Genomic DNA, 24,847 nt, shown 5'->3' with positions numbered 1-24,847 from the left:
GATGGAGATGGTTGCCTCCCATTCCTGGACATTCTAGTACAACAGAAACCAGACGGTAGCCTCAGACATGGGGTCGATCAAAAATCCGTTCACACAGACCTGTACCTCAACAATAACAGGCACCATCATGACCCCAATGTAGAGTGGTTCTTTCTACTTTGATTATATGTGTTTTAAACTTTATTTTGGTGAGTGATTTATCAATATATTTCAACTGCTTTTAAATGTCATTGAAAACCCTTTGAACACACCCAAATATAAGTGAATATTTTACGCACTGTCAGACATCCTCTCTGAAGATTATTTTCCAGGCAGATGAAGTCAGATTACTTCAGACTTTATGTACTGGAGATGTTTCAAAAAGTAAAAACTTTTACTTAAAACATAACATTTTTTAAAAAGTGCTATGTTAGTGTCGTGTGGGTGGCATCGTAGTGTAATGGTTAGCTCAATACTTTTACAGCGCCAGTGACCCAGGTTCAGTTGTTGCCACTGTCTATAAGGAGTTTGTACGTTCTCCCCATGACCGTGTGGGTTTCCTCCAGGTGCTCCGGTTTCCTCCCACAGTCCAAAGATGTATAGGTCAGTAGGTTATTTGGTCACATGGGTGTAATTGAGTGGTGCAGGCTTGTTGGGCTGGAAGGGTCTGTTACTGTGCCGTATCACTAAATAAATAATGTGTTTTTGTTTTACTTTCTCTTCAGCCTTTCATCTCTAATATTTTCTTCCTTTTTCATTCACAACCCACTTAATTTTCTTTGGATGATTTGCACTGTACAAGCTCTGCCAGCTTTCAATTCTTGTTTTAGTCTCTGTGTCCTGCCGTGAGGATTCTTCAGTCTGTTCAAGGGAATAGACCAACTTGTTCTTTTCACACAGGGTCGCTGGAGGCGGGGATGGTGCACTTCATACACTGAACTCTTAATGCAGACATGAGTGCTAAATGGAAGGGTTTTTAATCACTTTTCTAAAAGAATGTGGCTGCAAGATTTCCTCAGTTAGTATTTATCTTATAGTGGCTATTTGTGAAATGCTCAGCACACGGTGTAGAGTCTGCAGACCGAAGTTTTGTTCTACACTGCCCTCTGCTGTTCATGGTGATCCTGTACAGATCATGGTGATCGGTCTAAAGCAATAATTTAAAATCAAGTTACAAAGTGTATGCTTTTCTCCTGTCAGTCTTTACAATCAAAAGTTTTGATGAAATGCAGAGAACAAACCATGCATTTGTGGGGGGAAAAAGGACAGAAATACAAAATAAGCAGGTTATGATTACAGGCATGGAGATGGAGAGGGCATACTGCAGCGAGATATACCAGCTCGTAGAATAGTGTCGCAGCAATAATCTTGCACTTACCAGTAAGATCAAAGAGCTGATAGTGGACTTCAGAAAGTCTAAGACGAGGGAACACACACCAATCCTTATAGAGGGAGCAGAATTGGAGAGAGTGAGCAGTTTCAAGTTCCTGGGTGTCTAATCTGGTCCTGGCATATTGATGCAGCTATAAAGGAGACAAGACGGCAGCTATATTTCATTAGGAATTTGAGGAGATTTCGAATGTCACCTAACACACTTGAAAATTCTACAGATGTACCAGGGAGAGCATTCTGACTGGCTGCATCACCATCTGGTATGGGGGTTGGTGGCTACTGCACAGGATCAAAGTAAGCTGTAGAGAGTGGTAAAATTAATCAGTTCCATCATGGGTACTAGCCTTGGTAGTATTCAAGACATCTTCAAGGATCGGTGCCTTAGAAAGGTGGTGTCATCATTAAGGACCCGACCACCCAGGACATGCCCTCTTCTCACTGTTACCATCAGGTAGGAGGTACAGAAGCCTGAAGGCACACACTCAGTGATTCAGGAACAGCTTCTTCCCCTCTGCCATATGATTTCTGAATGGACATTGAAACCACGAGCACTACCTCACTCCTTTTTATTATGTGTTATGTTTTTGATTTTATCTATTTGATATACATATATATTTACCATAATTCACATTTTTCCCTATATTATCATGTATTGCATTGTACTGCTGCCACAAAGCTAGCAAATTTCACGACATATGCCGGTGTTATTAAACCTGATTCTAATGCAAGAGGTTGCTTTTGCTGGAATCTGGAGCAACAGCTGATCTGCTGGAGGAACTCAGGGGAGGCGAGCAGCATTTGTGGGAGGAGAGGAATTGAGTTGAAGCCCTGTATCAGGACCTCCAGCAGATTGTATGATTACAGATATGTTTCAGCAGTAACCAAACACTTTAACAGGTGTGGTAAGAAATGTTTAATGTTAGCTGGACAAAAAGTTCCAAATATGAAATTACTTCACTGTGATTGTATCACCTGGAAAAGTTTGATACTAGTGTGACCCTCAGGTTCGGCCAGCACGTGTTCGTCTAGGGGAAAACAACTTCTGGCCCTGTCAAACTGAGAAATCTTGTTTGTGTGGCTGCTGCGTGATGTGTTGCCCGGTTACAAATCCGCACCGCAAAATATCAGACAGTACACCGTACGCAATTAAAGGATTGAACTTTATAAATCTTAATCTGAATATAGGGTTAGTAAAGAAAAGAAAAAGAAAAAGGGCCCATTTTAAGGAAAAAGTCAAAAGTGCACATTGGAGCTCACTGATACGGCCATTCATCAACCATCGACCTCCGCCGGGCGTCACTGACCTTCACACCCTCAGATCCCAGTCCACTCCATCCGGTGGTCTTCCAGCTCTCTCCACATGCGTCTTCCTTCTTCCTCTCTCGCTGACAGAAGACCACGAAAATCCCTCTTCCAGACCCACAAGAGCACCTGTCATTGGATTGCCCCACATTCCAAAGCCCCGTTATCTTTAGTCATAACCCAAACATTGCTGCTACAGAGAAACCATTACATTAGCAGCGAAACATTAAAGTGTGTTAGACTAGATTGAGTTTTAGTAAAGAATCTAACTTTAATCCCAATTTTTGTGCACAGGGTATATGATATAGTACTCTTTTTTTAAACTTAGTTTAAAGATAAAGATAAGCTTTGTCACATGTATATCAAAACATACAGTGAAATTCGTCCTTTGTATCAACGATCAACACTGTCCCAGATGTGCTGGGGGCAGCCTGCAGTGTCACCAAGCTTCTGGCATCAACATAGCATGCTCACAACTCACTACCCTAACCTGTACGCCTTTAGATTGGGGGACGAAACTAAAGCGCCTGGACGAAGCTCTCCGCAGTCATGGGGAGAGCGTACAAGCTCCTTACAGACAGTAACGGGAATTGAACCCCAGTCACTGATTGCTGGTGCTGTAAAGTGTTGTGCTAACCACCACACTACCGTACCATCCTTGTTTGGAGTAGGAAGTATTGATTTGGACTAATAAACAAACATCCGATTTCAAATCCTGCAATGGCTGCTGCGGAGTTTAAATTATCTGTCATCTGGGAAATAAAACAAGTGCTTAGTAACGATGACCACAAGACTGCAGGTTTTAGTTGAAGCCTATCGCAGGGCTCCCAAACTCATATAATGGTGGAGGTCCATAGTATAAAAAAGGTTGGGAACGCCTGGCCTATTGGTTTCACAAATGTAGGAAATCTACTTTCTTACCCCGTCACGGTTCAGACTCCAGATCCATTGATATAATTCGCTTTGAAATGCCAAGTAAACCGGTCAGGTCAGGGCATTTGGTGATGGACAATAAATTCTGACTTTATCACTAATGCCTACTCCCCCTAAAGTGAATAAAGAGTTTAGTATTATAGTTATTTATGCTTTTTGATATTTTCTCATGCCTCACAGTTAGCTATCAGATGTTCAGACCTCACCTGTGTGCAGTTCTGGTCACCCACCATAAAGGAATGATATGATAGAGTAGGAAAGGGTGCCGAAGTGATTCCCCAAGGAGTTGACTGGGACAGAGCATTTCATCTTATGAAGAGAGTCTGGAGAATCTCATTCTCTTTCCTTTGGAGGAGAGTGGTTAAGAGGGAACATAATTATGAGGGGTTTAGATGATGTAGGGTGAAGGGAACTTTCCCCCCTCTTTTGTGGTGAGTATGACCAGAGGATATAAATTTTAGGGTAAGGGTTAAGAGATTTAGAAGGGAATTGAAGGAGATTTCCTTTACCCAGTGAGTGTTGAATACCTAGAACACACTACTGGAGAGTGTGGTGAAAGTAGAGTCACTGAGGGCATTTAAGAAGAGTCTGGATGAGCACTTGAACCACCTGGGCATAGAAGGTGACAGGCCAAGTGATGTAAGAAGGGATTAGTATGGATCTGGTGGGCCAAGTGGCCTGATTATATGCTGTATGAATTCTGTCCTCTTTCCTTTACATCCTAGCTTCTAAACTTCCCAATAACCCTGGTCTCCATCACCCCCAACCCACAGTCTTTGCAGGATTGCGGTAGAAGTTCAGATAAGGCCAAAGGTCACTTGTTGACATACTGAAGTTTTGGGTGGGACAAGGCCCGCGATGAGGTCAGAGAAGATTCAGCAACCTTTCCCACCTTAATCCATCAGTTAGGTGGAATGTCACATTAAAACACTACATTACCACGTTGACTATACTTTCATGACTTGTTACATAGAATATAGAACAGTACAGTACAGGAACAGGTCCTTCGGCCCACAATGTTGTGCTGGCCCAATTAAGTTAGTAATCAAATGGCCAACTAAACTAATATCTTCTGTGTGCACAATGTCCATCAATGTCACACCACCGATCTTCATATCATCTGCAAACTTATTAACCCACCCATCTCCATTTTCATCAAGTGATCAACAGTAGAGGTCAGTACAGATCCCTGCAGAACACCACTAATCACAGATCTTCAACTAGAAAAAGTGTCTTCAACCACTATTCTCTGTTTTCAATGGGCAAGCCAGTTCTGAATCCAAACAGTCAATTCTCCATGGATCTATGCATCTTAATCTTCTGGATGAAACTCCCATGAGGGAGGGATCTTGTCATACGCCTTACTAAGATCCATCGATAATTCTGCTTCCATCAATCACCCTCGTAACCTCATCAAAAAACTCTATCAGGTTTGTAAGGTACAACTTGCCCCGCACAAAACCATGCTGGCTCATCCTAGTTAGACCATGGTTTTCCGAATGCTCATGAATCCTGTCTCCAAGAATACTCTTCAGTGGCTTCCCTTCCACTGATGGGAGACTCACTGGTCTATAATAGTTTCCAAGATTATTCCTGCTTCCCTCCTGGAATAATGGAACAACATTGGCTACTTGCCATACGTCTGGGACCTTACCTGTGGCTAGAGAGGACACAAAGGTATTGGTCAAGACTCCAGTAATTTCTTCTCTTGCCTCTCTCAATAACCATGGGCATATACCATCAGACCCTGGGGACTTCCACCTTAATGCTCTTTCAGAGACCAAACCACTACCTCATCCTTTCCTTTATCTTGAAATGCATATCAATATGCTCAGCACTGATCTCCCCATCCTCCACATCCTTCCCCATGATAAATACTGATGAAAAGTACTCTCTAAGAACCTCACCCAATTTCTTTTCATCCAAGTTAATGTTCTCCCCTTTATCCTTGAGTGGTCGCACCCTCTCTCTAGTTAACCTCTTGCTCCTGATGTATATATAGAATGCCATGGGATTTTCTTTAATCCTACTTTCCAGGACATTCCATAGCCCTTCCTGTCTTTCCTAATTCCCTTCTTGAGTTCCTTTCTGGCTTCTCTATAATCCTAAAAGGCTCTGTTTGATTCAAGATCTTAAGTTTTACGTACTTTGCTCTTGACTAAATTCATCATTTCTCTCATCATCCGAGGTTCTCTCCATCCTTGTCCTCCCTTCTGACTGCAACATAGCTGTCCTGTGCTCTGTGCAGTTGGCCCTTATACACCCTGCACATGTCAGATGTGGACTCGCCCAATTAACTCTCTCGAATTCCTGCCTAATGCTCTCCCTGTCCAATTCGATGCACTCCAGCAAGGTCAATACTTATCCTTACCGAAAGCTACCGTAAAAGTTAAGGAGTCGTGGCCACTGTTCACCCACTGAAAGGTTGATCTCTTGGCCAGGCTCATTGATGCCGTGTACAGGCCATTGTAGACCATGGCACGTAATGCTGAAACGTTTCTGAAGAACGCAACAAGGGAAGAAATCCGAGCGAAGCTTAATTACCATTCTCCACGTGAGGGGCATAAGAGAAAAACTTCTGTTACAGAGAATGGTAGGTGCTTGGCACCCAGTGCCAGGGGTGGCAGTGGAAGCAGATACAGTTGTAGTGTTCGAAGGGCATTTAAATAGGTATGTGAATATGCAGGGAAATGAAAGAGGTGGATCATTTCCGGGCAGAAGGGATTAGTATAACTTTTTATCACGTTGAGCGCAGACATTGCGGGCCGAGGTGCTGCTCCTGTGCTGTACTGCTCCATCTTCTATGGAGGGACGTTCCATTGCGGGCACATCACTGAGATTTGAAACCCTTACAAGCAAAAGTAAGCTTTACTGTTACTTACACTTAATTTCACCAAAGGGGCAGGCATTGGTTCTAGTAAATTAGGAGGTCAGTTCTTTGTTGTCACATGTAGGGAGGCACAGTGGAAAAACCTTGATTTGTATGCTATCTGACGAGATCATTTCATTACATTGAAGCAGAACAAGGGAAAACAGCAACAAAATATAGAATAGAGTGTTACACTTAACGAGGAAGTGCAGTGCCGGCAGACAATGAGCTACAAGGCCATGTCAAGGTAGATTGTGATGTCAAGAGTCCATTTTATCATATAAGGGGACCTTGCAGTAGTCTTTTAACTGTGGGAGAGATTCGAGGGAGAAGAGGTCCTCTTAAAGACCATCAGGGATGCCTATATGTGGGATCATAGGAGATGGCTGAGAATGTGAGTGCTTATTTCTCCTTGGTGTGTTCTAAGGATAATATCATAGATTCCAGAGAAATAAGGGTAATAAATAGTGAGGAGTTGGATCGTATGCATCTTACAAAGAAAGAGGTGTCTGCAGCCTTGAAGGGTGCTAAAGTGGGCAAGGCGGATGTTCATTGTGTTTTCCAGGGCTAGGGAGTCCTAAACTAGAGGCCAGAGACACAAGGTAAGAGGGAAGAGATTTAAAAATAAAATACCTGGGAGTGTAATTTCTTTACACAGATGATAGTACCCAGAATGAGCTGTCAGAAGAGGCAGTTTAGGTGAGTGCAATTACAATAGGTGCATGGAGAGAAAAGGCTTGAAGGGTAATTGGCTGAACATGGGCAAGCGAGACTAGTAAGGAGGATTCTTTGGTCAGTATAGAAATCTGTGCTGAAGGCCTGTTTTTTTTTGCAGTATGTTTCCATGACTCTATGATAGAAGCTGTCCTTGAGCCTGGTGGTACGTGCTCTCAGGCTTTTGTATCTTCTGCCCAGTGGGAAGGCGGGAGAAGGAGGAACGACCAGGATGGGAGGTAGTCTTTGATTGTGCTGGCTGCTCTACTGAAGTGGCAAGATCTGTAGACAGAACCTCTGGAGGGGAGGCTGGTTTTTGCCAGGTTCTGAGCTGTGTCCACAGTTCTCTGTGGTTGCTTGGGGTGATAGGCCATTCCAAGTTGTGGTGCATTTTGAGAGGATGCTTTTCATGGTACCTCTGTAAAAAACTGGTGAGGGTCACCGGGGAGGTGCTGAATTTCTTTAGCCTCCTGAGAATTTAGAGGCTCTGTTACGCTCTGGGCCATGGCTTCTACGTGGTAGGAGCAGGAGGGGCTACTTGTGATTTTCATTCCTAGAACTTAAAGCTGTCAATCCTTTTGACCTCAGCACTCTTGATGTAAATAGGATCATGTGCATTGTCCCCTCCCCCTTCCTAAAGTCAATGACCAGCTCCTTTGTTTTCTTCTTGATATCCTGGTTGTGGAATAAATATCTTGTGCCAGTGCTTGAACTGAGCCCAGCAGACATTTAAAGGAAAATGCGTCAGAAATGGATTGTAGAAAAACAGACTGTAAGTAATTAGAACCTCATAGTCCTTAGCTGGTTGTAGAAGGGATTTTCATACAAATATACCTTTGTTCTCGCTTCAATTTAACAATGCTGCAGTAATTCAGCTTATTATGAAATTTTCAGAAGCTATTTTATTATTTCCTTCCCTTCAAAGAAACTGACATTTTACCGTTCTCAGATGGTTGATCGGAATAATTATGTCTCTTAAAGAGAGGGCCGTTTTATGATCAGATACTGGCTATTGCATACACATAATTTAACACTGACATCATAAGAAATAGTTAATTTAGTCCAATGTTTAAAAAAAAATGCTTCTGTTCTTTCTGAACTGCAAGAAAATACTAATTATGATATTCTAGTCCTGATAATCAGTTTTTAGTACCTATGAATTTAATTATCCAATCGTTTGAAATGAGGAACATAAATAATAAAGTAGAAGTTTAATGTGTGATTTGAATTAAATACAAATCCAAAGTAAGTAGCACTAGTAAATTGTATTGTATGCCTCTATTGCAAATTGAGGTGATATTAGAACCACTCTTAACTTGAGATTGAGCATTGAGGATTTTTATTATCTAGTGTGTATTTGGTAAAATTGCAGCTACAGGAAGTAGCTGCAAGCCTCATTTTGAATGTAATGTGATAATCATGGATAATCCCATTGTTCCAATGGACAATAAGTTGATATCATCTCCTTTCATTAACTTGGAATTGCTGAACATTTAGACCCTGCTGATTTAATGTTTTAACAATGGTTGGAACTCTCTGGGCAAGCTTCAGAACAAACTTAAGAAGTTCAGGAATGATTAAGCAGCAACTAGGGATTTAAGGTGAGAAAAGCACAATACGGTTGCATAAGACCAGGAAACCACAGATGCCGCAGATAAATTTGGGGGTCAAAAGCGGCAATGAATATAGACACATATTTTAAAATCTGTGCAACAAAATTGGAATGAAAGGTCTACAAAAGCATCTATTGACGTGTAAAACATGAACAAAAAATGCTTCTGCTTCCAACCTACTGCTTGGAGGAGAGGAAGAAGGTGTTCCTAAAACATTAAGTTTGGGTCTTCAAAGTTCAAAATAAGTTTTATTATCAAAATACATATGTCACCACCTGAGACTCATTTTCTTGTGGGCATACTCAGCAAATCTATAGAACAATACCTATAACAGAGTCAATGAAAGGTCAACCAGAGTGCAGAAGACAACAAACTGTTCAAAGGCAAATATAAATACATAGCAATAAATAACGAGAACATGAGATAATGAGATCAAGAGTCCTTGAAAGTGTAATTGTTGTTTGTGGGAGCATTTCAATGATGGAGCAAGTGAAGTTAAGAGTAGTTATCCCCTTGGTAAGTTATTACAAACTCACCCCTTCAAAAAATCCTCATAATTAGTAAGGTGTAACTTGATTTTGCTTTGTGGCATGACACCTGAACTTGAACTGTAAATGCTTTACAAGCAATTTGATTAATTAGGTAAATTGTCGAATGGGTTTATTCTACTGCATTTGAGGTCAACAGTTTGCCCAGTAATTCTTTTTCTAACCAGATGTGCTTTCTCTTCCTCACAGGTCTGGCAGATCCCCGATCACATGACTGTTCGCTCCATCACGGACCCCATTGTTGTCTTGGAAGGACATTCGAAGAGGGTTGGAATTGTTACGTGGCACCCAACTGCCCGCAATGTTTTACTAAGTGCAGGTAAAGTCATCAGTTTGTGGAATATTACAGCAGGGAGTGATGCTTGGCTCACATTCAATGGTCAGAGCAGAAGTGATTGTGGCCCTTGTCATTTGGTGCATCTTATGTGCTAACAGATGTTCTTCACTTTCCCCCATAAGTTTTCAATATAAAGCATTAATATACTTGCATCTTTAAGACATAGCAGACTTTTACACAGTGCTTATTTTCGGCCAGTGTAGTTGCATCATACTTTTCTAAATCCTGCACATATTATAAGCGGAAGTCGCCCCTTTTTCCACACCAACAGGTTCAGAAATTGTCATTCCCGTTCAACCATCAGGCTCCTGAACCAGGATAACTTCACTCATCTCCACTCTGAATTAACACCACAATCTTTGGACTTGCTTTCAAGGACTCTACAACTTATGTTCTCAGTAACATTTATTTATTTTACTTGCAGACTGTCTGTTACGTGTGTTAATAGCTATTTAGTCTTTGTGTGTAATCTTTCATTGATTCTGTTATATTTATCTGTTCTACTGTGAGTGCCTGTAAAAAAGGAATCTTAAGGTAGTATATATACGTCCATTAATAATAAATTTACTTTGAACTTTTAAGTTAATGTGACTATTTTGGGTGTCCTGAGCTCATTCAGGCCATTGGAGAAAATGGGAGGTTGAGCTGCTTTCATGGGAAAGGGGCAACTTATAATGCTTGTCCTTCCCAGTTAGAGTTATGTATCTCCCACACAGTTATAGCAAGCTTAATATTCCATTAACCTCTGGCAGAGGGCACTTAGTCACTGAATCTGTTAAATGTGAATCCTTGGTTTGGCTAGCTCCTTGATTATTTTAGACCTTCCCGTCTTAAATTGGAGCACCTTCCTAAACAATTCAACACCTTCACCCTCACGGTCTAACCCAAAATCCACTGCAAGTATCAGTCATGCTCTTTAACTTTTATTTCTGTGGAATTCCTATAAGAATTCACCCAACTGCCTTCACAGCCCCAGCCCACCCCTCTCTATTTGAAATGCTATTTCCAAGTTGCTTCTAAAGTTCATTGTGCATTATTGATCAAAGGCACATGCCAAACCAAACTCATCACTGTGACTAACTGCAGTTGTTCAACTAAATTGGTGACTTGCTGGTGGAGGTAAATGTCAATCACAGAATGGTGGTGTTGTTACCTCCAATAAATACTACATCCACCTGTTTTAAATTAGTCAAGCATGAACTCAGTTATTGTCTTTCTGAGTTTTCCCCAGTATAATAATGCAAAACCTTTTATCCAGCAGCTGTTTTTCTCTTCATGTGGAAATATTACAAACCTCCTCCTCGATGTGTTCATTTGTGTCAGCAGATATTTCAAATTGAATTCCTGTACTGCATTACATCAAATCTTCTGCTTAGGAGAAAGGAAGAAGAGATTTCAATATCACATTCCTCCTGAACTGTTAATTTACCCTGTTGCATCAGGTTTAATTATCCATGGTACAGTCTGTCAGTTCTATGTGTCTGCAGTGAACCCTGCTTGTCAATCGTTTTCACCTCTAACTTTACTTTTTTTAACCTATAACTTTTTAAAATATTCATTATGATTGTTGAATGTTATTTTTTGTTGCATGTCATACCCATCAAAGCAAATTCCTAACACATGTATATGGCGAATAAAGTTGATCCTTGATCACTATTTCTCACAGAGTATTTCCCTTGAACGTTTTACAGCTGTTCCACACTTTCCAGCATCGGATCCCACGTTCATAAAGATATGCAGTCCCCTTCCGTCAGCCGCGCCCATGTTGAACATGGAGTAATCGTATTTGCCATAACGTGTTCCATACCGTTCTAGAACTGATTGTTAGTAGTTGTTAGTCAGCCTGCTGCTCCCCACTCTCAGAGCACAACAGAGACCCATTTCAGATTGCTCACATATCTCATGAAATTTGTTTTTTCTTTGTGTGGCAGCAGTTCAGTGCAATACATAAGATTACTACAGTACTGTCTTGGGCACCCGAGCTGTATATATGTACATAAGACTTTTGCACAGTACTGAATGTACATTTGTAATACATTTACTTTGAAATTCGAACTCTAAAGTTTGATACCATTGTTCATCTAGGTACTTTTTAAATGTTGTGAAATTCCCTCCCCCATCACCTCAGACAGTAGATCTCAATCCCAGTGACCTTCCTGACAAAAAAATACTCTGACCCATTACTGGAACTAAAAAATGGCGGATAACATTCCAAGACTTCTTTCTTATACTCACTGTGATAATATTATGAGAGAAAGAGGAGGCAGAGCATGCTTGAGCATTGCTATCTTTGCCAGTCTGGCCACCTTACTCTGCAATATACAAAATACTGGAGGAACTGAGCAGGTCAGGCAGCATCTATGGTTGAGTGTTGGTTGAGACCCTACATCTGCACTGGAAGGGAAGGGAGAAGGAGCCCGAATAAGAAGGTGGGGGGGAGGGGAAGGAGTATAAGCTGGCAGGCGATAGGTGAAGCCAGGTGAGGGGGAAGGTAGGCAAGTGCGGAAGGAGGAGATGAAGTGAGAAGTTAGGAGATGCTAGACAGAAAGGGTAAAGGGCTGAAGAAGAAGGAATCTGATAGGAGAGGAGAGTGGACCATGGGAGAAAGGGAAGGAGAAGGGAGGTGATAGGCAGATGAGAAGAAGTAAAGGGGTAAGAATAGAGTCGGAATGGGGAATGGAAAAGGAATGAAGGGGGAGTGGGGAGAAATTACCGGAAGTCAGAGGAATCAATGTTCATGCTACCCAGACAAAATATGAGTTGTTGCTCCACCCTCACAATGTTGTCCCACATGTCAAGGTTGATGAAGGCTCAAGGAGGCAGTTCTGCCAAGTGATGAGAAAGGAAAAACACTAAATAAAATTGATATTAGTTTGGGGATCAATGATCCAGGGGTTCATACCAAGTACTGACCTTGTATCATGTCTGTTTCAGGCAGTGATAATATGATAATTATTTGGAACGTGGGTACCGGAGAGCCCCTGATAACACTTGATGACCTGCATACCGACTTGATTTACAATGTTTGCTGGAACCGTAATGGCAGCCTCATCTGTACCACCAGCAAGGACAAGAAAGTGCGCATTATTAATCCGAGGGAGCAACGCATCATTGCTGTAAGTCCCCCCACTGTGCACTGGAGCTTGGTCTTTGAAATTCCAGGATTTGATTGGACCCTGAGCCATAAGACCTTACTCCTCTGGGAGACATTTTATCAATTAATATTGTCCTGATTGACATGAGCATTGATGTCATGAACTAACTGGTACTTGGTAAGCTGAGAGGGATTTAAAAATATCAAGTAGTTAGTTAGGAGGTTGCTCAATGTGGAGAAGAAAAAGATGGTAAGTAGAGTGAAGGCAGAGGGGAATATAAGAGATTGAACTGGCAGATTTTCCCAGTGAATGTCAAACGTACCTCCAAGTGAGCATTTAATTGAGACTGAGAGTGTAGGGTGTCTAATGTGTCCCTGATGTGTGGTAGAGAAGTTGATGCAGATCTTCAGTAACAGTTCTGTTTGCTCATTTTCTGATCTGGCAGGCATTGTCGTGTGAAAATGACGTTCAGGGGCTGTGTGGCACTCCACTGGAGAATGCAGGGTTGGCTTTGAGAGGGTAGGATTAGGTCTGCCAGGCAAATGGGCACAGAACCCAAAGCTCACAGAGCAAGGCGGAGATGTACTCATTCTTGTAGCGGCTTCCTGGTTGTTCCGGCTAAGAGACATGCAGCTTAGAAACACCTAAACTGTGTTCACTGTCTCCTGCGGGGAGGTGGGAATGGTGATCGGTAAACGTAATAGGCACTGCAATTTAACCGGCAACACTTTTGATTGGAAATTTGTCTGATTGGTTTCTCCATGTGGCCAAGCCCACAACAAGGCATTGATGTTTTCCAGTGGTGACTTGGCTGGGCAGCAGTGCTGGGGTGCTGCCGATAAACCAGACTTCTGTTCTTGGTGTTCTGGCAGCAAAATAAGTAAAGAAGACTCATGGTTGTTTAAATTTTTAATTTTAAAAATTCATTAAAATGATGGGCACAAGAGAGACTGCAGATGTTGTCAGTCTGGAGCAACATACAGAATATTTTGCCATTACTGTAATGGCTTACCATCCCTGAAGATTTCCCGTAAGATCTTAAGACATAAAGCAGGAGTGGGATTAGGCTATTTGGCCATCGAGCCTGCCCCATCATCCCATCGTGGCTTATTTATTAACTCTCTAACCTCATTCTCCCACCTTCTCCCCGTAACCTAAACCAAGAGCTTAATCAACCTCTGCTTTAAATATACACAGTGGCTTCACCTCCAGAACCACTTGTGGCGATGAGTTCCACCGATTTACCATCAGCTGGCTAGATAAACTGCTCCTCATTTCTATTCTAATCCCAAAGCACTTTGCCACAATTCATTCCTTTTGTAGTGCAGTCACAGTTGATTTGCACTATGAACATTTTCCACAACCACTGGTGGACGCATAGGAGTGGCAAAACGTCAGGGGAACTCTTTGCTTCTTTAACAGTACCATAGACCTGACACCTTATTCATCTAGCTGAACAGGTAATCGTGCCTTACTCCAATAACTAGAGTTTGCCTGGTCCTGCAGTGTATTGAACTGGATTGTGTGCTCATGTTCGGGAGTGGGAATTGAACTTTGAATCACCTGACTCAAGTTCAAGATCACCGAGCAAACGTCACTTGAGAGAGTCAAAATAGCTATGTGACAGAGGTATAATTAGTGAAATAAACTAAAATTTTAAGCAAGTACTAATGGACACCATCAAATGCAAACATTTGAACACAAATGAGACTGCAGAATCTGGAGCAACACACAAAAGGCAGGTTGAGCAGAATCTGTGAAGGGAAATGGACAGTTGATGAGTCAAGTCACAACACTTAACATCCCCAAAATGTCAATTGCCCATTTCTCTCTATCCTTCTTCTTCTTCGGCTGTCCATCGATTTTCGATGATGACTGAGGCCTGGGCAAGGAAGACCTGCAGTTGCCCAAGCTGCAAGTCTCCCCTCTCCACGCCACCGATGTTGTCCAAGGGAAGGGCATTAGGACCCATACAACTTGGCACCGGTGTCGTCGCAGAGCAATGTGTGGTTAAGTGCCTTGCTCAAGGACACAACACACTGCCTCAGCTGAGGCTCGAACTAGCGACCTTCAGATCACTAGACCGACGCCTTATCCACTTGGCCACGTGCATCTCTCTATAGATGCTGCCTAACTCACCAAGTTTCTTCAACTATTTCCGTGAAATACAAACGGTTTATATACGGTAGGGATTTGCTAATGACAAAAACTGGCACGTGGATGGCTGAATGTTTATCTCTGAAGAATAGATGTCTACTTCTAATTGAAAATCAGAGTTACAAAGTGAAGTAGTTCAGGCGATTGCCTGTACCTCCTTCCTTTAAGCTTGAGTGGGTGTGGTGAACTACATATACCTGTCTGGACACGCCCCCCTGCTGACTGCTCCTGTGGCTCCTCCCACTGACCGTGGCTCCTCCCACGGACCCTGGTATAAAGGCGATTGAGGCCTGAGCCCGGCCCTCAGTCTCCAGGATGTAGCATGGTGGTCAATTGCTGCTTGTTCTTTCTTCCAGTCAATAAAAGCTGATATCTCGCCTCACGTCTCAGAGGGTTATTGATGGTGCATCAGTGGGTTCAAGCAGCTGATGGTACCAGTAATGTAGAACCCTTCCAGTTCCTCTGAGTGATAATATATAGCGAGTATGTCTATTTACTTAGGACTTTGTGGAGCTGCTTAGCGATGTGGATACATGTTAGATTGTGGCTATTCTTGTACCATCTGGAATTTCCTGAAGAAAATTGTAAGCATCTTCCTCAAATATGAAGATGACAGATATTTGTTTTCCTTGTGGTTGTAGACAAATGCCATCAGATGTGGAAGGGGGTTCCACTTGATGGGGGTATCAGCACATCTTGCTTCCACTTGGACACATTAGGATATTTGCTCTCTGCCCTTCCCTTCATTCAGCTGCAAGATCCATTCAGCTTTCGTTTCATTCTTCATCTTCAGTTCCTTGTTTATCTAGTGCAGAGGTGAAGCTCCACTTGTGCTGACATTTGCTGCAAATGTGTCAGACCCCGACAGAAGCCATAAGTATTAGAAAGAGGTTGAAGATGCGACACAAAAGGACTGCAATTTAAACCATCTGTGGAATGTTGACTAAAGACGAAATTGAATAATTTGAAGGACTTGGCATTAGGTCTTCATGATGTAGAGTAGGAGAAAGTTCCTGTGGAGTGCATGCAGCAGTATTGAGCAGATGGGCTAAACGATCTATTCCTGCAGTGTTAGTTCTATGTGAATTTCCATCTTATGACTCTGGAAAGCAAAAGAAGTTAGTGAAGTTAGAGAATGATGTTTTATCACTGACAGTCTCAGCTTTATCTAACTCCTGTTGTGATAAAGCCATAACTTTGTTGGCATGCTAGGCTGGCACCAGAATGTGTGGTGACACTTGCTAGCTGCCCTCAGGACATAAGGCCATAAGATATTGGAACAGAATTAGGCCATGGGCCTATTGAGTCTGCTGTACCATTTCATCATGGCTGATCCATTTTCTCTCTCAGCTCCAGTCTCCTGCCTTCTCTCAGTATTCCTTCATTCCCTGACCAATCAAGAATCTATCGACCTCTGCCTTAAATATACCCAATGACTTGGCCTCCACAGCCACCTGTGGCAATTCATCTTTAGGTTGTGCTAGTTGTTAACACAAACAATGCCTTTCACTGTATATTTCAATGTACTTGTGATAAATAAATCTGAGTCTATATAACTCCGATGCACGAAGAGTGAAAGTTATAAATAAAGCCAAACCTGGTTGTTCTAATATTGATGGTGAAGCAGTGGACACTGGGCACTCAGTAATAACTACAAACCAGCTTCCCTGTTTATCACCTGCGATTCAAGAAGGTTTATTTCACTCAGTCTGTTCAGGCTTGCTAAATGTGATTGGTAACTTTCACATAAACCGTACTGAACGATGCTGAAGGCAAAGTCTTTAAGACTCAGTTAACTGCATACTGTTTAAATCAGCTTCACTTTCTGATTATGTCAAGAATGGTGTTGCTTGGTTCTTTTCTCCTTCCCCGTCACATTGTTTCTAAATTTCAAAACAAACTATCCTCTGCATACTTCACCCCGGCTTTCTACCACGATCCACTGGGACCCGTGTTGTCAAAGCATAAAATAGGTTCACAATCCCGCTGAGAAGACCTTCTCAGAAAGTAGAGGTGTCGGAGAGCTTTCTTGACTGTGGAGTCTGTGCTGAGATTTGGGCTTGGTGATAATCATCAGTTTCCTAAATTCAGCACTGTGTGAAGTTTTCTCTGAAGACACGACTAGTGATCTGCTGTGCCCACTGAGTGTATTTCTGGATGTTCCCCTGGTTGGAAACCTGGTAGAATCTTACTGTGGGTTGCATCAACACACACCAGTGCACACTATTTAAATGTACGACTGTTGCGAACGTGTAGTGAGGCAACACTTTGCATCTTGACGGTCACAGGGATTACTGTAAAGAGAGACTTCCAGCACAAACCAAAACATCTTACAACCAGTGCAGTTCTTCTTGAAGTACACAGGTGAACTGCAACAGACTCCTAAAACAACATGCACAAAATACTGGAGGGACTCAGCAGGTCAGGCAGCATCCATGGAGAGCCCATTGAAGCTTCCCTTGTCCATTCGTCCCCCCACCCCATCCCTTCCCACCGATCTCCCTCCCGGCACTTATCCTTGTAAGCGGAACAAGTGCTACACCTGCCCTTACACTTCCTCCCTCACCACCATTCAGGGCCCCACACAGTCCTTCCAGGTGAGGCGACACTTCACCGTGAGTTGGCTGGTTGTTAAGGCTCTGAATGTCCGGTGCTCCCAGTGTGGCCTTTTATATATTGGTGAGACCCAACACAGACTGGGAGACCGTTTCGCTGAACACCTACGCTCGGTCCGCCAGAGAAAGCAGTATCTCCCAGTGTCCACACATTTTAATTCCACGTCCCATTCCCATTCTGTTATGTCTATCCATGGCCTCCTCTATTGTAAAGATGAAGCCACATTCAGGTTGGAGAAACAACACCTTATATTCCGCCTGGTTAGCCTCCAACCTGATGGCATGAACATTAGTTTCTCTAACTTCCATTAATGCCCCTCCTCCCCTTCTTACCCCATCCCTGATTTATTTATTTCCCCCCCTCCTTTTTTTTCTCTCTCTGCCCATCACTCTTTGTCTGTTCTTCATCTCCCTCTGGTGCTCCCCTCCCCCTTTCTTTCTCCCTAGGCCTCCCGTCCCATGATTCTTCCCCTTCTCCAGCTCTGTATCCCTTTTGCCAATCACCTTTCCAGCTCTTAGCTTCACCCCTCCCCCTCCGGTCTTCTCCTATCATTTCACATTTCCCCCACCCCTCCTACTTTCAAATCTCTTACTATCTTTTCTTTCAGTTAGTCCTGACGAAGGGTCTCGGCCCGAAACATCGACAGTGCTTCTCCCTATAGATGCTGCCTGGCCTGCTGTGTTACACCAGCATTTTGTGTGTGTTGTGTGCAGTTTTGTCTGTTCTGGAGGGATGCTGGGGTTTGGGGTGTAGACTGAGCTCATGCTCGTGTGCTGATTCACTGGAGAACCACATCCCAGATCTCCCCCAGGAGAGAAGGTGTGAGGATGGAGTGTGAAGAAGGAGGAAATTGTTGGAAAATGTAACACATTTTCAAATGTTCTACTCTACTTAGAAATTTACACAGATTTAGCAGGACAACTTTGACAAACCTCTATAGATCTAAGATGTACAGTGGAGAGTTTACTAACAGGTTGCATCATGGCTTGGGATGGAAACACTCATGCCCAAGAAGAAAACAGTCTAGAAAGAGTGGCGGATATAGTCTGGTCCATCACAGGCAAAGCCCTCCCTACACTTACAAGGATCGCTGCCACAGTAAAGCAGCGTCCATTATCAAGGACCCTCACCATGCAGGCCAGGCTCTCTTCTTGCTGCTGTCATCAGGAAGGAGGGACAGGAGCATTAGGTCCCACAGCACCAGGTTCAGGGACAGTTTTTACTCTTCAACTATCAGGCTCCTAACCTTTCTCACCTCAACACTGAACTGATCCACAACTTATGGAATCCCTTTCAAGACTCTGCAACTCGTATCCTCAATTAATTAATTGTCTGTCTGTCCACAGTTGGTCTTCTTTTGCACATTGGTTTGTCTGTCTTTGCTTGTGTGTAGTTTTTCATTGATTCTGTTGTACTTTTCTGTTCTGCTGTGAGCGCCTGCATGAAAATAAATTTCAAAGTAGTATATGGTCATATACACGTACTTTGATAATCAATTAACTTCAAACTTTGTAAAACTTTCAGCTTCGTGGATAGACATTGGGAACTTTGAAACAGGGAGTTTCATCTTGTCCAACACACAGAACTGGTCGGGGCATCATTAACTGCTAGCTTGCTGCTCTTTCCCCAATATGATGCAGAGGGCAACCTGCAGCCTTTTGAAGCAGTAAATGGCATATTGTACTTGACAGGGTGAGAACTGAGAAATAACAGGACCAATAAGTGATGAGCAGGTGTGTAAAATTTTAGATTCTAGCCCGAGGCATCTATATACTGATGTATATAGATGTTTAGCTCACCTCCTCTAGGGGTGCTGAAAACAAAATCCAGCAAAACATTCAGAAGAGACTTGTATAGATAGTTGAATGAGTATAACTTGTACAGCCATGGGAGTAAGAATGGCACTGGTGGATTACTCTAACAGGATCTGTTAGTGACTCTCTGGGCGGAATAGCCTTCAGTGACGTATTCCTTTTAACAATAAAGCCGTTAGTCAAAGATCAAAGTAAATTTGTTATCAAAGTATGTATATGTCACCATATACTACCCTACGTTTTCTTGCAGGCATTCACAGTAGAGCAAAAAAAAGTACAATAAAATCAATGAAAAACTGCACATGAAGACTGAGAAAACAACCAATGTGCAAAAGAATTCTAACTGCAAATACAAAAAAAAAATAGCTAATACTGAGAACATGAGTTATAGAGTCTTTGAAAGTGAGTCGATAGGTTGTGGAATCAGTTCAGCGCTGAGGTGAGTGAAGTTATCCACGCTGGTTCAGGAGCCTGATGGTTGAAGGGTAATAACCGTTTCTGAACCTGGTGCTGTGGGACCTAAGGTTGTGAAGTTAGTTCAGAGTTGAATCAGGCCTACCAGTCAAGCATTATTCCTTTAGTTTATATATTTTTCCTGATTTGAGAAATTGCTTAAATACTGCTGGCTGCGTTGTATAATTCGGAATTTGTTTAAAGTGAGCACAGACCCTGCTAGCATGGAAACAGAAGGCCACTCGTAGATATCCCTGCAACCTGAGTTGTCAGGATTCCTGTAAGATGCATGTGTTCCAGTTCTTTCCAATCCGTATGGGATGTAAACAGCCAGGCCATCAACATAGCAGGGTTTAAGTGGCATTTCTGAGTCCCCATTTCTAAGACAGAGTGGGGCAGGGCCCGGCCACTGAAGGCAAAATACTGCATGTACTACGTTGTTGAGAGGATGTTGAGTCCAAAGCTTGGACTTCCAAGAGGAAAAAATGTAAATTGAATATGTTCCAGCAAGGAATGTGGCTCTTTCGGTTTCCAGTTGGTATCTTATGGTCTGTTACAGATTGATTGAGTTTACTTAGATTAGAGATGACAAAGGAGTTGAGGAGAGTTGGGGACAAAATATTAGCTTGTGGACGTAAATGAAGCTTTAGGTGAAAAGGCCATCTTGAAAATTGCCTTGATGTGCATTGTGCACTGTGACGCATGTTGTGCACTGTAATGCATTTTGCAACTCTTGGTGCTTGGGTGGGCTGTGGTGCATGACGTTTCCCATGGTGCATTTTGTATATGGAAATATGTACTGTATAGTGTGCTCCGGTGCATGTGCAGCAATGATAACTTTTGCCTGCACGATGGACGTTGTGCACTGTTCCTTCTAATTCTGTTCCTGAATGCATTTTTGCTCTTGTCTTTCCATCCTGCCATCTTCCCACGGTTGAAATCAGGAGAAGGAAAAAGCACATGAAGGAGCTCGACCAATGAGGGCCATCTTCATGGCTGATGGTAAAATCTTCACCACTGGATTCAGCAAGATGAGCGAGCGGCAGCTGGCCCTGTGGGACCCGGTAGGTGGTCTTTCATCATCTGGTGATGGGTGTGGAAGTGACCAATGGGTGCTCAGCCCCAATGAGAAAGCAAAGCCAACCCCCTCAGAGCAGCCAGCAAGAGCTGGCTTATTATGATCCATTTCTCTGAGGGGAAGGTCTTGTAGGGCAGAGGTTTCCAACTTGGGGTCCACAGACCTCTTGCTTAATGGTTTTGGTTCATGGCATTAAAAAGATTGGGAGCCCCTGTTATAGGGTTGTCTTCTCACTTGTGGTATTAACGACTGGGGAGAAATAACGCCTCTACATTTATCTGATTAACTGCAGGTTGTTCTAGTAAATTGCTCATTCATGAACTTTTTTAAAAATCTGGTTGATTTGATCTTTTACACTTTTGCTTCATTTTTCCATTCTATGATGCTTGATAGAGAATGTTTAATGTCCTTTAGGTTCTATTATTTACCCACTCCCCACTGCCTGTCACTTTGACCCGTACATCTCCTGCTCCAACTTCATCTTCCTAGCTCTTGACATGCAGGAAACTCATTCTCCTTGGTTAACCAACAGTTTCAACTCAATCTCACTCACTGGGGCTAGTTTGCATTCTCAGTAGCAAGAACCAAGACACACTTGGAAAATCACTTGGAATGTGTTGTATGCTTGATGGTGATTGAGTTGGGTTTGTTGATTCATTAAGTGGCCTGACTCCTTTTCCTGGGGGGAGTTGTTTAAGAGAAGGGAAAGCCAACAGGTACAATGGAGAAGATCCATCCTGCATGAAGTTGGACACAGACAGAGATCCCAAACCACTGTAGCAAGTAGTGTGGTATGGTAGCATAACTGTATTGCAGCATCAGCAACCCAGATTCAGTTCTGCTGCTGTGTGTAAAGAGTTTGTACATTCTCCCTGTGACTGATGGCTTTCCTCCAACATCCTAAAGGCATATAGATTAGTAGGTTAATTGGTCATATGGATGTAAATTGGCAGCGCAGTCTCATTGGGCTGGAAGTGCCTTTTACCATGCTGTATCTCTTAATAATACAAAAGTAAGCTAACTACAACCCAAAGATAATAACAACTCTGTCATTGTGATGGAGGTTTTGTTATTGCCACTGCTGTCCATGAAAATCAGCTCCTTCTTCCCTCTTCAATTTCTTAACAACTGAAATCGATGAGTCCTTGTCACTGACTCCCTAACTCAGAGAAAGCCTTCTTCAATTCATTCTACCAAAGCTACTTGTAAAAGATAAAAGCTTTTTTAAGTTACCTTTGTACTGGCCTTCTGCTCTGGTGGGACTACTCATTGCTAGTCAAGAGCTACATCATAACTATGTTTCATGTCCAAACCCAAAAGTAGGGTCACTTGTATCTAAGCTCCAAGAACAATAAAAAAAAACTCTTTCAAATCTTGACCATTCAATGTTGATAGGAGTTTTACATTCACAGCAACCGCCTCCCCAGACAACAATCCCCAATGTCCAATCAAGGTACATTGCAATTTCACAAGTCTTACATTTATTGTTAAATATGAGGTTATAGAGTACTTGGTAATATAGTACAAAGTCAGTATGGTTTCCTTAAAGGAAAATCTTGCCTGACGAACCTGTTCAAATTCTTTGAGGAGTTTACAAGTAGATAAAGGGGATGCTGTGGATGTTGTACAATATATTTGGATTTTCAGAAGGCCTTTGACATGGTGTCAAACATCAGGCTGCTTACCAAGTTAAGAGCCCATTGTATTACTGGAAAGTTACTAACATAGTTAGAACATTGGCTGATTGGTAGGGGTTAGCTAGTGGGAGTAAAAGGATCCTTTTTTGTATTGCTGCCGATGGCTAGTGGTGTTCCGCAGGGGTTGATATTGGGACCACTTCTTTTTATGATATATATTGATGATTTAGATTATGGAATAGATGGCTTTGTTGTCAAGTTGGCAGATTGGTGAAGGGGTAGGTAATGTTGTGGAAACAGGAAGCCTGCAGAAGGACTTAGACAGATTAGGAGAATGGGCAAGAGAGTGGCAAATGAAATACAATGTTGGAAAATGCATGGTCATCGACTTTGGTAGAAGAAATAAATGTGCAGACTATTTTCTAACCAGGGAGAAAATCCAAAAATCTGAGATGCAAAGGGACTTGGAAGCCCTTGTGCAGAACACCCTAAAGGTTAACTTGCAGGTAGATTCGGTGGTGAGGAAGGCAAATGCAATGTTAGCATTCTTTTCAAGAGGTCTAGAATATAAGGGCAGAGATGTGATGCTGAGGCTTAAAAAAGCCCTAGTGAGGCCTCACCTTGAGTATTGTCAACAGTTTTGGGCTCTTTAACTAAGAAAAGATGTGCTGGCATTGGAGAGGTTTCAGAGGAGGTTCACAAGGATGATTCCAGAATGAAAGGGTTATCATATGAGGAATATTTGATGGTTCTAGACCTGTACTCACTGGAATTTAGAAGGATGAGAGGGTATGTCATTGGAACCTTTTGAATGTTGACAGGCCTAGACAATGTAGATGTGGAAAGGCTGTTTCCCCCGGTGAGGGAGTCTTGGACAAGAGGGCACAGCCTCAGGATAGAGAGGCTCCATTTAAAACAGAGATGCGGAGAAATTTCTGAATTTATAGAATTTGTTACCACAGGCAGCTGTGGAGGCCAGGTCATTGAGTGTATTTAAGTCTGAGATTGATGGGTTCTTGATTGGCCACAGCATCAAAGGTTACGGGGAGAAAGTTGGAGAGTGGGGCTGAGGATGGGAAAAAGGATCAGCCATGATTAAATGTCAGAGCAGACTCGAAGGGGGCAAATGCCCAATACTGCTCCTATGTATAATGGTCTTACGGTCTTATATATGATGTGTATGAGATTAAATTTGTATTTGGGAAGTTAATGCAAGACCCACCCAAAAGTCTGAAGCTGTCATTTTGCATTTGTTGGCTCTTTTGGGAGATGCAAAGAATTTTGAGAGGACAATTGTCGGAGAGGAGTTTGTCATTCACCCTGAAGTTTTCTCATGAGTCATTACATAAAAACACAAAAGACATTTTAACTGTTGACCAAAGTGAGGTTCTGGCCAGTGTTGTCAAATTTCAGAAATTCTAAGGGTGTTGGTGTTTTGTTTGGGCTTTTGGTTCAAAGTTCTGATTAGTCTATCCTAGCAGGCTCGCCCTCAATAAACCAGCCTCGTTGTTTCTTTTGGGATTCTGAGACACCAGAGCAGGGGCTTCCAGGACAGAAACTGCCCAATACTTGCCAGTGGTTCTGTTATGGGGTGTCATACAACAGGAGGCTGCCCTGTGATAGGAGACTAAGTCTATCTCAGTGGAGGGGCTGGCTGTTCTGGCCCATCTCTGGGTTTTGATAGGCTTCAAGGCCATTGGTTTCATATCGGATTGGAGAGAGGGAGTGTGAGAGAGAGAGAGAGAGAGAGAGAGAGAGAGAGAGTGTGTGTGTGTGTGTGTGTGTGTGTGTGTGTGTGTGTGTGTGTGTGTGTGTGTGTGTGTGTGTGTGTGTGTGTGTGTTGGGTGTGTTGGGTGTCCAGGACCTGTTGGAGTCTATCCCACGAAAATAAGGGAGGCAAGGAAGGAGATTGTTGGGGTCCTTCAGAGACCTTCTGCAAACATAGACAAGGTCTCAGGAACACTGGAGAAGAGGGCAACAGGGAAACTACAGGAAATTATGTTGAGTGAGCCTTGCCCCAATGGGAGTGAAATTATTGGAGAAGAGTCGTAGAGACAGGATGTGTTTGCCTCGATTGTAACGTGGACTAGGTCTCATGCCGCGGGCTTGCCTGTTGCAGCAATCCAGGAGGGGAGACACTGGAGGCGGTGTGGTGTGGCGTTCATGCTGGGTTGGGGTCTAACCCCTCCCATTGGCGTTGCACTTCAGGGCTTGCATAGTGGATTGCATGCATGCGTACGTTCACTTGAGGAATGCAGAGAACTGTTGTATTTGCTGACAGAATCAAAATACCATCAATCCATCAGTTTA

General features: G+C 42.8%; 1 protein-coding gene across 2 annotated transcripts in view; it reads left to right on the top strand.

The window, feature by feature from the left end:
- LOC140731706 (coronin-6-like) overlaps positions 1 to 24,847 on the top strand; it is a 250,790-nt gene that overhangs the window by 197,164 nt on the left and 28,779 nt on the right. For both annotated transcript variants that reach the window (XM_073053403.1, XM_073053404.1), the window contains 3 exons: positions 9,540 to 9,669; positions 12,622 to 12,803; positions 20,767 to 20,886. In XM_073053403.1, the coding sequence (XP_072909504.1) occupies positions 9,540 to 9,669; positions 12,622 to 12,803; positions 20,767 to 20,886 (432 nt within the window). The remainder of the gene's footprint in view (positions 1 to 9,539; positions 9,670 to 12,621; positions 12,804 to 20,766; positions 20,887 to 24,847) is intronic.

Source organism: Hemitrygon akajei, chromosome 8 (genome assembly GCF_048418815.1).
Source record: "Hemitrygon akajei chromosome 8, sHemAka1.3, whole genome shotgun sequence".
Lineage (NCBI taxonomy): Eukaryota > Metazoa > Chordata > Chondrichthyes > Myliobatiformes > Dasyatidae > Hemitrygon > Hemitrygon akajei.
Note: the sequence above shows the minus strand (reverse complement) of the source record. Positions and strands in the feature narration are given on the sequence as shown.